The sequence below is a fragment of the Typopeltis vanoorti genome, chromosome 21 (genome assembly GCF_054136105.1).
Source record: "Typopeltis vanoorti isolate ZY-2024b chromosome 21, IOZ_Tvanoo_1.0, whole genome shotgun sequence".
NCBI lineage: Eukaryota > Metazoa > Arthropoda > Arachnida > Uropygi > Thelyphonidae > Typopeltis > Typopeltis vanoorti.
The window spans coordinates 13,673,744-13,686,178 of record NC_143569.1 but is presented as its reverse complement, the minus strand read 5'-3'; the positions used below and the strand labels follow the sequence as shown (position 1 = coordinate 13,686,178).

Sequence of the window (12,435 nt, the reverse complement as noted above, 5' to 3'; positions counted from 1 at the left end):
CCCCCCCTTCCCTCACTCACTGACTCCATTTTTTTTTAATTATTTTTTTATAATGTAGTTACCACCCACAAAAGGTTATTACTAAAGGTTTAAGGCTAAGATTTTTTTTTTCCATTTTTGTCAATTTTATATATTTTTGGCAATTTTTTAAATTTATGTTTACATTGTAGGAAGTTTGAAGTCATTAGCCTCTCTATACAAGTAGCTCAGACGTGATATATTTCATATATATATTTCAGGCACTAAACTCTGTTTTGCTCACTTGGGAAAAGGATTAAAACGAAGTATAAAATTTCTCGGTGTCTTTAATGTATTATTTTTACATTGTCTGGAAACCCTGCATGATGTTACATCCTTAATCACAATCAGGCGGCTCGTTCTAATTTTGAATGATCAATTGTTTGTATTCTGCCTTGTAAAATACTTTTCTATCAAGCCACTGATGATAGTTTATTTTCAAACTGAAATATCTGGCAGTATAATTAGGAATAGTTGCATTAAATTTCATTTATTTAAGTTTAAAAGTTATGTTTAATGTTAATATGTACAAATACTTGTAATAAGCATAAAATAAAAAGATGACTGGAGTGAAAGAAAATGAGAAACGAAATTACAGAAGAAAATCACACATGTTTAAAAAATAAATAAAAGAATAAACAATAGCAACTTAAAGTAAGTGGGGAAAAAAATGGTAAACTTCAAAGAACTAACTCAGTTGAAATTCATAAATACAGGTTAATCCAAAAGTCGCACACATCAAAGTTAGAGCTGAACTGCATCGAAGTGTTTCAATTTTAATTCGTTTTGCCTATAGATGGCACCCTGGGACTATTGGCTAGTGTTGTGTAATCTATCCACCAGTTGGGTATTGAATGTCCATTGCATAATTTTGTTTATTAGGAAATTGAAATGGTACTTTGTTATTTTGCCAAGCAACTAGTTATTTTGCCTGTCATTCTTATGGAAATGTGGAGGTGTTTCATCAGAAGGGAAACAAGGTCAGTTGCAGATAAACAGCAGCTTGGAAGACCTTCCATTTTGACTGAGGCTAAAGTGACTGCAGTACACAACGTATTGCAGCTTTTACCTTCAAAGAGTTTTTAGAAACTGCACAGATAAGTATGTCATATGTCAGTACTTGGAGAGCCACCAAACAAAGCTTTATCCACTCTGTGTTCACTCATTTCAGGAATTGAAGCCTGGATAAGGAAAAACGTTGTGTACTGTAGGTAGTTTCAATCATTTGTCAAAGAAATTAGAGCTCATGAACTGGACAATGTTTTCTTCAATGATGAAGTGTGGTTCCACGTAAGTGGATATGATATGCTAATAGCCAAAATAACAAAATTTGGTCATTGGAAAATCGTAACGTTTTCAATGAAACTCTCTTGCATTCTCTGAAAATTGGAGTGTGATATCAGTCACGCTCTCGAATTGTCGGATTCATTTTCTATGAGATGACATTGAACAATGTGCACCGTACCAAGACATCATCACCCAGTTCAGTGTTTCTATGCATACTGCCAGGTATGGATAGAAATGTTGTTTCTACATGGCTATACAGGCCCCCATCTTGCTTTTATTTGTTTATGATACTTTCAATATTTAATTGCGCTAATATTTCGTTTTCTATAGAAATGGTCGTTTAGATTTGACTGTGTGTCTTGCTACCTTGTGTAGTGGAAGTAGTTTTTAAAAAATTTTAATTATGAGAAGCTACATTCTCCATTAGCTGTCAGCAGATATTGGAAAAATTAAATGTATTCTTCTACAGAAATATTCGGAAATATATCTATTATTGCTGCAAATATAATATATTGTTTTTTGTAAATTTTTACACTTCACGTTCACCTTCGTCTTAATTCTAAAAATGACATGCCATCTAGAATAGTGAAAAGGCCTTGAATTTCTTTCAGTATCGTAAATAGTTCTTTTAAAATTCATTCAGCTATTGCTCACGAAATACTTTACACTATCCACCATGTACTACACTATTTACCGCCCTACATACTCGTAGTTTTTTTTATTTATGTCAAAAGCACATCTTATTGGCCGATTTTGCTGTTATCTGATAACCAGATAAAGTACTCATAGACGTACATATGAAATTTTTACAATAGGTGCACTGCTAATTCAGAAATCTTGTCAGAAAGTTGAAATGAAATCAATAAAAGGAAATAAAACAATGTACAATTATTTAGAAGGATTTACCTAACAAATGTCCTTAGTAAGATTTATGAAAGCATAATTGAGAAATCACTAAGAAATCTCATTTTCAGAATAAAGGTGTGGCAGATAAACTGGATTCAGGTGAAATAAGGAGTGTAATAATCAGATTTCTCCTTTAAGACAAAAAAACTGAGTAATCAATTATATATATATATATACACGCACACACACACACACACACACACACACACACACACACAGGGCTCGCCAAATATCTTCGTCCAATTGCTCTTGGTGAATAGATTTTGTCAGCTGGCTAGTAGCTGCAGACTGGACAAAATAAAATACTTTTTTATTTCATAAAAAATAACTTTCTAAACAAAATCTTTCTTTACCTTTAAGAAAACAGAAGAATGTGTGTAATATAGAGGGCCATTCTAGTAACAAAAAAATAATGTAACAAATATTTCAAAACCAAAAATGTCAAAATGAGAAGTCATGTTCACTTCTCCTTCAGTGGTTCTCACACAAACGAAATGTTCTTCAAAACGACGATACCGCACCACTAATCACTTTATGGAATACTGCTATTGACTTATTGGAACATATCTTAAAAAACAAAGGCAATCACTTTTTTTTTTTCATGGTGAGTAGGATATAGAAAATTGCCAAGTCTCTTCAGAGCTTTTGGAGGTCTAAAGGGTCTCACACTGGGCAATAAAATTCATCTATTACCTAAAGACATTTACAAATATCCGTTCCTACTGACGGATTCCAAACAGAAGCCTGTCATTTGGTTACTATTTGTGTTAAGAGGAAGCTCTTCGAAATGCTGCAATTTATATAGTAAGTAGAATACTACATCAAGCAATGCATTGAGTATATTTGAGTTGGAAATCAATAGCTAGAAGGTCCATAAAATGTTTGATGTAAAATTATTTTGCAAACACCTCGTGGAGTCCAGACAGATGTTGGGTATAACGAGGTTCGACACTTTCTCCTCAGTCATAATTTTTATACAGATAACTGGCGATCATGAGAAGGAAAGTGGCATTAAAATAGCTGAGTTGACCAAGTGCCACTTGGTCAACTCAGCTATTTACTTTGTGCAGATGATGTTATACTCCTAACCAAATCCACTACAAGTCTTCGGGGCTCTTCAACTAAATTATTTTGTACAAGAGATGGTATAAAAGTCTGCATAAAAACAGACAGAAAAATGGAAATTATCAATTGCATTCTCGATTGAAAACGCATCGAACTAATAAAATGTTTCAGCTCTTAAGACGAAATTTTCAGTGAAACGGATTATAGAAACATAATTTGACCTTGATTGAGATATGGTGCAGGAAGAAGGGAGATTCAGGTGAGAGGGCATTATCAGTATGGACAGCGGGGTAGCGAAGAAGGAAGCTTTACTGATTCGCATAAAGCAGGAATGCGGAATATATAAAAAGCATGTACGAGGGAAACTCAATGAGTAAGCAGAACGGAAGTGAATGGTTTTTAGTATATGTCACTAGGTAGCAGTGCAGTCTATGCAGCCTAGAATGATGCCAGTACATGTAGTAGACGCACAGCTTTGTAACTCTTTTTGCGGTGCTCGAGGACCGCACAGCTGTCGAACTATTGTGTTTTTTGTGGGCATAAGGACTTCCTGAAAATGACATTCATGAAGAGATGTATCCTGCTTATGGCAAGAAATGTTTGTAGAATACAGCAGTTCCCAACTGGCTTGATACTTCGCTTTTTGATATTTTGCTGGCTTGATACTTCGTGATGAAGACCAATCTGGTCGCTCTGGTGAGATTACAACAGACTCCACTGTGAGACAGGTGGAATAGATGATCTGAGATATGACAAGTAGATAATGATAGACCGTAGCAAGTGCAATATAGGGTTGTTCTCATGATCTAGCCGTACCGACAAGAGGAGTATTGATTGCACCTTCATGACAATGCGAGACATTATACAACTATAGGAACCCTGGAGAGAAATTCAAGAACTTCACTGGGAACTGCTCCAACATCCACCCTATAGCCTAATCTTGTCCCAAGCGATATTCATCTTTTTGTTGCTGAAACAGCACCATGATGGCAAACATTTCGTTGAAAATTAGATGCAGAGTTGGCTGAGACAACAAACAAACAAAATTCTGTGCTGCTGGTTTTGCAGAACTGATAACGCGATGGGGCAAGTGTATAAATATAAATGTTGAAGGAGATTGCATAGAGAACTGTTTTTCCGAGGTTCGCATTTCGCTTGTTTTATTTTTTGTAACAATTTGTAAGCTTACTGACTTTCATTATCAAGTAAAACTGAAATGGTAAAGGAAGAAATGAGGAAAACTTAATTTGAGATTTTAGGAATTAGCGATCTTAAATGGACTGTGATGGATCGTTTGATACTGAAAATCTTAGCAATTATTACTCTGAACATGAAAGTTTTGGAAGAAACGGAGCGACATTCATAGTTAGAAGAGAGTATGAAAATATATTTTGGGATACAATCTGGTGTCAGACAGAATAATCAAATCAGAACACTGGGCAATCTAGCAAATCTAACAATTTTACAGTAGATTTCAACAACTAGTGTTGTAGTATTGACTGCTAGTTTTCAAATAAAAAAGTTTGCAAATAAAAAAAAGTATCTAAAAATCGCAAGGAAATTGACGGAAGCAACATAATAATAGGGAGATCTGTTTAAGAAGAGAAATAGGTTATACGGGAAAGTTTATCGCTATATTGTATTGGAATAGGAAACCGTAATTTATGAAAAACTGATGCAAAAAGGAAGTGAGAAAAAAACGAAAGGAGTATGTGGAGAAATTATACAGAAAAATACTGACATTGAAAGAGAATTTGTTCTGGAACCTGTGATAATGAAAATTAAGGTTATAGAAAATCAAATAGATGTCACGAAGAAAATTTTTGGTTCTTATGGAGTGACAGTAGAATTGTTGGGAGCAGCTGGAGACGAAGTAATGCATATTATAACTGAAATCTGTCAATGATGTAGAAGAAAATATACTGGCCTAGCAATTGGAGGACATCAGTATCGTTTCCAGTTTCGACAATTCTCAAGTTGTCAAATCCAAAACAATGTGAGAATTACAGAACTATTATTTTACATTCATATGAAAGTAAAGTTATGTCGTTGCTTTGAAAGTAATCCAAAGAAAAGGCTGAACCGATATGTGAATAGAGAAATGCCAGAAGAAGAATGCAAGTTTAAGAAGAAATAGAAGGGCTAAAGACCAAATAGCGAACATGAGATGAATTATGGTAGAGAACAAGACAATTTCAAAACGACCTATTCATCTCTTAATGTTTATAAGAAAGAGTTTGACTTTACTGATCACAATTATTTTTGGAATGTAATGAAAGCAATTGGAATATCTGAGCATCTAATTCTCTTAATCATATAAATGTAAAAAGACAGTGGCCTTGGCAAATTCGTAGCTAAGCGCCATTTACTGTGCGACAATTTCAAAATGGTCAGTTTCAAGAACATAAAAATGGTCAGATTGGTAAAATATCCTATTGTTGTGTCCTGAATAAACTAAGAAATGTTTTAACACGAATTATTCAGGACACAACTTTATTTAAACATGGGCAGAGAATGTGGCATGTTGGCAATAGATTAGAAAGATAACTTTATGTATATAAATCAAAATTAAGAGCGAGAAATTGTACAAAAATGTATAAAAATGTTTGTAAGACCTAACCTGTAATGCATGTGGGTCAGATATAGAAATTAATTAAAGCTGTTAATTCTATTTAAGAACCCCATTTCATGTATTATAAAGTAGCAAAGCCTGTGAGCCAGAGTTCAAGGGTCACCTTTAACCGTCCTGTGTTACGCATACCATATTTTATCTTCATAGCAGAAATAGCCGGAATTGATGCAGTGAGTTCGAAGAGCAAACATTTTTTTAGAAACCTTGTCCTTAAGCAGAGTCAGAACTTCATCTGTAGGTACATTTGTAAACAGAGACACGATGTCAAATTCACCAATCTGTCAGAGTCTATAAGATTCAAATTTTTTTATTTTTGAGATGAAATCTTCAGAGTTTTTGATGAAGGAGGAGGAATTGCCAACTAAATGTTTTAAAGAAGCTGCAAGATATTTAGACAGATTGTACGTGGTGAGTCAATACCTTTCACAATAAGTCTACTTTCCCAGGCAGGCTGAGCAGAAAGATCCCACGATAGTTACTGCAATCCTTCTGGTCTCCCTTCTTGAAGACTGGTATTATTATGTCTGTCTGCCATTGCTTTGGTGCTGGCCCAGATATCCAAGCAGCCTGACACACTCGATTCAGCCAGAGAACACCGTCTCGATTTAAGGCTTTTAGCATTTCGGGCCGAATTTCATCATCGCCAGCAGCCTTGCCCGATTTTAGCGATTTTATTGCTAAATGGACATCTTCTGCTGTGAGACTAGTCATTGCCCCGATCTGCACCTCTTGGATGTCCACAACTGCTGGGCCACCCAGGTTAAGAAGGCTCTCAAAGTATTCCCTCCATCTGTGGAAGATATCCTTCTCGGTTGTTAAAAGTGCACCATCAGAGGCCTTAATTGCCCTTGCTGTGCACGATTTCTTCCCTCGAAGGCGACGGATGCTCTGCCAGAATACTTTGTTTTCATTTGCATAGGATGAGTCTAATCTTTCTCCAAAGGATTCCCAAGCCTTCTGCTTTGCTGTCTTTACTGCCTTAGCAGCAGCTTTTCATGCCTCAGCATACCGCAAACGCATCTCAGGTGACCTGACCCTAAGCCATGTTAGGTAGGACTCCTTTTTTGCCTGGACAGTTTTTTGGACTTCTTGGTTCCACCAAGGTGTCCTTTTCTCATTGCCCGTTGCCACGCTGAGCCGCTTTCTGCCACAGCATGAGAGTGCTGTGGCAGAAAGCTCTTGACTACCTTTTCCACCACCTAATGCTATTTTTCCCCCATCCCAACAATTTCGGACATATGAGTAAGAGAACTAGTCACATGGTCTAACATCAAAAACACTTTTTAAGGCTAAAATACTTAACATAATAATGACAAATAATATAGAATACCCTTCAAGCCACAGAGAAAAGATTTGCCCTACGATGTCTCAAAGTAAGATAATCTCACATCAACATCATATCCAACAGCATGTAGAAACATGTCCGTGAATCATTTGCACGAAAGTTTCATTCTGGAAGGAACGGTCAGGGTTAAGGTCAGGTAAACAACACTATAAGGAAAAACAAACTGATTTAAAAACTCTTTTGCGTGACCAGCTATTTTGATGTAATGTAACCAAGAAACAGTGTGTAACAAAAATTTTATTCATTGAACTCTTTGGAAAACGTTAAGAGTGTAAACTAAATATTCTGAAATATTTTTAGGTAATTACATGTTTCGAATTTTTCTCTGTGAATATATTTGTAAATAGTATTTCAGAAAAATAAAATATGCATTTGTAAACTTAAATGAACAAAAATGTGTGCTTTTGTTGTTGTGTCTTTCCACAGTGAATTTTTTACTCAGTTATTCTGATTAGAAATTGATATTTAAATCCACAACTTTATACCTTAATGCAATTCTGTTTAATTATTGTAAAAAAATCACTACTGTGAAATTAATGCCAGGAACGGGGAAAAAAAAGTGTTAAAAACTGATATCCATGTAATTGATTATTTTAGAAATTGTCTAATGCTACCTATTTGAGTTATCTGACATTGTTTGAGTTTTCTGAAAACAATTCCTTCACATAATCGAAAATCCGAACTGTTAGAATTTGGTTGTTTTACAGAGAGATAGCAGATAATTAACCCAAAAACGTGACCTAAACTCTTAAAGTTTGGTATAGAAAAAATGTTTGTACTCTCCAGATTACACAAACACAAATTTTACCTTTCTCCACACAACGTAAGATAAAAACACACCAACAGTATATCCAACAGCATGCAAAAACATGTCGTTGAGTCATCTGTGCAAAAGGTTCATGTTTGAAGGAACGGTCAGGGTAGGGTATAGACAGGGTAAACAGTACTATAATAAAAAGCATAGAGTTAAGTGACTTTGGACTTAAGGTAATCTTTCATCCACTGCAGCTGCTGTATTGTGTTGTGGTGTTTTGTGTTCCGTAATGTAAAAATAATGGGTGAGACACAAAATTCTTTGAAAGTTTCTTTGTGAAAAGTTCTAATTGTTCAGAATTTTGTAACAGAAAGTTAACATAAAATATAAGATCAGAGCTAATAATCAGTGAAATAATAATAAATAACTATTTATTTGTGGTGCCAAATGAATTAATGTAAGAAGAAGAATGAAGGAAAACCAATATGCAAAATCTACAGTGGGTAAAAAATACGAATTTTCGGTTATCATTGGTGTAATTGTTGTACAATTTCTTTTGAACAGGACTTCAAATTTATTTCCTAAAGAAATTTGTATTTATGATTGAATTATTGTAAGATATGCATTGACAAAATCACCTTGTAGTTGGAAAGAATTACCTGAAAGAGTTAAAAAACAGAATTTTTGGTTAAAAAAATATAACCATCAGCTGAAGTGGGAAATTGGTTCACTATCTCTGGACAAACTAAGAAATTGGATGATAGAATCAGCATGCAAATATCAAATATTACTCGTCAAAGGAAAAGAGAAATCAAAAACATTAACGAGGTTAATAGAGAGGCCTGTTCTCGATTTAAATGAAATTGGATGCCCAAAACGTGAAAACATATCCGGTACTTAAAATTACTAATACTAAAGAAAAAATAAATAAAATAAATAAATTCCAGTTGCAAAAATGGGTTATGAGCCCAAGGAATCGAAGGTAAAATTAATAGTCATATTGGTTTAAAAAAAATAACTGTAAGCATTAATTTACTATAGTAATAATTTCCCACAGGAACCGAGTTCCAACCTAAACACACGATTTCTTACCTACATACAACAATTTGGTGACCGGATAAGAGTATCTTTAAGATAAGACTTAATGAGAAATCTACAGTGTTGGAAAATAAATTCACATACATTTTATTTATTAATTAAATTTGCTGAGTTATTCTATTACAATATGTAGTTAAACTGAATTTTAAAAGTAAAATAGAAAAAATAACCACTCAATTTGAAAAAAAAAAAAAAAATTTCACTTGTCAGAATTCCATACTCTAACAGCATACTGAATTCGAAAGAGGAAATAACACTCACCCTAAACAAAACGGCCATAGACCTTCCCACCAAGCTTGGGAAAACATAACATGAGCAACTGTGGGAAGGAATTAATACAGATAACCAATCAGATAGTGATCTAAATTATCAACTAGCTTTTCTGGTTATTTACAGAAATATCTTTCAACTCCTTTTGTGTGTTTTTGTGCTGTGAATATATGTTAGCCCCAGTAACCTATGATGAAAAAGTCAACTGCATTTTCAGACTTGTGTTTTGTTCTGTGCTGTGAATATATGTTAAAAATCAACAATTTGGAATATTCAGAAAACCTAGATAGTACCAAGACGTTCCCATTCTGGAAAGAAATGTAAGTTACTTTTTTTTTAACTTGAACATAACAATTGATAATTGTAATTTCAATAATCAATTGTTCACAATTAATCACTGCTCGTATGTTTTGGTAAGCGTAATTCTAATGCTGAATAGTTTTTTTTCCCATAAGAATAATCATAGGGTACATATTAGAGTATCAGCATGGATACATTAGCGACTTTTCATGTCTAATGTGTGTGTGTGTGTGTGGTTGAGGGACACCAGCATATAATTAAATTATTCAGAAAAGCCTAATCACTGCCGCCATCACGATCTACTCTAAGAATTCCACCCTTTAACAGGAAAGAAATACCCCAAAATGTATTGGAAAATTAGTACAGCCATCTATAGACAACCAAAGACAAAACATGACGATAATAACGGATGTGTGTCACCCTAGGAAAATTCCAAGCTATCTTATCTCAAAAACATCACCCACAATTCCATAGGCAAACCAAAACACCATGTGATATCACAGAGAGACATATGTTCCCCAGAAATTTCCAAACACATAACGTCACGATACCTTATCTCTAAATAACATCCACAATGCTACACAAGAACCCAACACACCACGTGATGTCCCTGACAGAAATTTGGAATTTCCTTGCCAGAATGTTTGGAATTTCTCTGGGGGCCAGCGAAATTCCAAACATTCCAAACTATAATAACACACATCCATGTTACGATTCCTTATCTTATCTTGATCTGGTTAAAAGTGTCCCACCAATCACGACACGATTCCTTATCCACTAATATATCTTCCTTTCCATTCAAAACAATAACGTCACTTATTTACAACTAACAAATGACGTCCGTTATCTTCATCTGATAACAACAAACATTCAAGTCACGATTCCTTATCTTATCTTGATCTGATTAAAAGTGTCCCACCAATCACGACACGATTCCTTATCTTTTCCTTATCTTTACCATCACCCATAATTCCATATGCGAACCAAAACACAAGAACTGAAACCACTGGATAAGGAAGGATATATATATTCATTTTTCTAAATTAACTGACTTAAACCCGAGAATTATAACACAATGACATTTATTTGAAAAAACGCAACATAATTCTCGGGTTTAAGTCAGTTAATTTAGAAAAATGAACATATCCCAACCCCGAGTTAATAGTACGTTTCATATATATATATATATCCTTCATTATATAAATAAATGAAAACAATACATGTATAATTTGTATATTATTATTATTATTACATGATACCTCCAGGGAGTCCAAAGACTCATCATGGGGGCACCTACTTCACAGCCCTCTGTCTCCACACTCAATCCACCAACTAACTGCAACTACACCAACGCCGTCTACCGCCAGCCGCCAGCACTAGTGTTTCCACAGACATCCATGCCCACGGCATGGATGATTTGAACCAGCAGCTTCTTGGCTGGAGAGCGAATACGCTAACCGCTTGACCAACCAGGCCGGCGTAATTGTACCTATACCTTATGTAAATATATGCATTTATAAATCACAGATTACTCATTTTCTTTTATTTAGCTTCTACCCAAATAGGTAGAAAAAATAGATAGAAAGGTGTTTTTAGGCTATAGTACATTCTCCAGGGACTAAGATTTCTTTTTAATTTTTTAATTAAATTTCTATTTTTTTCTATTTCTTATTTATTTGTTACATAGTCCAGAAACTAATCTCTAGAGACCAAACAGAACTTTTTTTAAAGTCACTTCAGGCCTCCAATAAGGAGGGCTGTGGTCTCATACCTAAATATGAAATTCATCTCCCATCTAATTTCAGAAAAATCCATGTCGGCGGCAGGATTCGAACCCGCTGCCTGTTGGCTGGAGAGCGGATATGCTAATCACCCAGTTAGGGGGGGGGGGAGTTAGCGATTATCCGGGGAAATTCATTTTTCACCCATTCCGAATGATGCTTCAATACATCGATATTTTCTAAATAATCGTATTAAAAACATTGCCAAAATGTATAAATAATTATTCTTATAGAATACCTATTATTGATTACTCCCAGTTGTTGCCCAATTACTGGTTTCGAGAAGTTAAATAATAATGATAATAATGTGAGCAATCAGCGCATGTCCGCAGTAGCTTGTCCCTCCTCCCTTTACTATCTTTTATCCTGTTTACGAAACTCAGTAATCACGATAACTGAGCTGCGTCAATAATAGAACTCAAACGACTGCTTCTCTGAGACAGAAACGAGACGTATGGAAATGTATGAGATCATAATTCAGGCAGTTCATTTCCTGGTGAAAGCAGTAATCGTATTGTTCTCTTTGCTTTTTGAAAGTGTGAAAACTGTGTTGCAAAACGTATTACTGGACCAAAAAAAATCAGTATTAGGAGAAGTCATCCTGATTACAGGTGGCGGGCACGGGCTCGGAAAACAAACTGCACTACTTTTCGCTGAACTTGGTGCCAAGGTTGTATTATGGGATATCAACCAGGTATGTAATTTAATTGTATCACGAAGTAGAATAGAATGTTAAAATGCGCCGTTTGTTTAAAAAGTGTATTTAATAGTCTTATGAGGCAGATGCGGTTGGCCGCTTTAACAAAGTTATAAATTTACTTCTGTATGTTTTAAATGCTTTAAGTAGGTAACGGTTGGACTAATTCATATGATTTAGATGAACGTTCGTAGAAATGGGTCATAGTAAGGCCAATGTACTACGATCGCGCTAATTACATAAAGCAGCAAGGCAATTTTCTTGCGAGGAACTTTGGCAAAA

At 34.9% G+C, this 12,435-nt stretch overlaps 1 protein-coding gene across 1 annotated transcript in view; it reads left to right on the top strand.

Annotated features, from left to right (window-relative positions):
- Positions 1-11,916: 11,916 nt before the first annotated feature.
- LOC150094633 (estradiol 17-beta-dehydrogenase 11-like) overlaps positions 11,917-12,435 on the top strand; it is a 65,987-nt gene continuing 65,468 nt past the window's right edge. The window contains exon 1 of the mRNA XM_090411612.1: positions 11,917-12,150. Within this exon, the coding sequence (XP_090267738.1) occupies positions 11,917-12,150 (234 nt within the window). The remainder of the gene's footprint in view (positions 12,151-12,435) is intronic.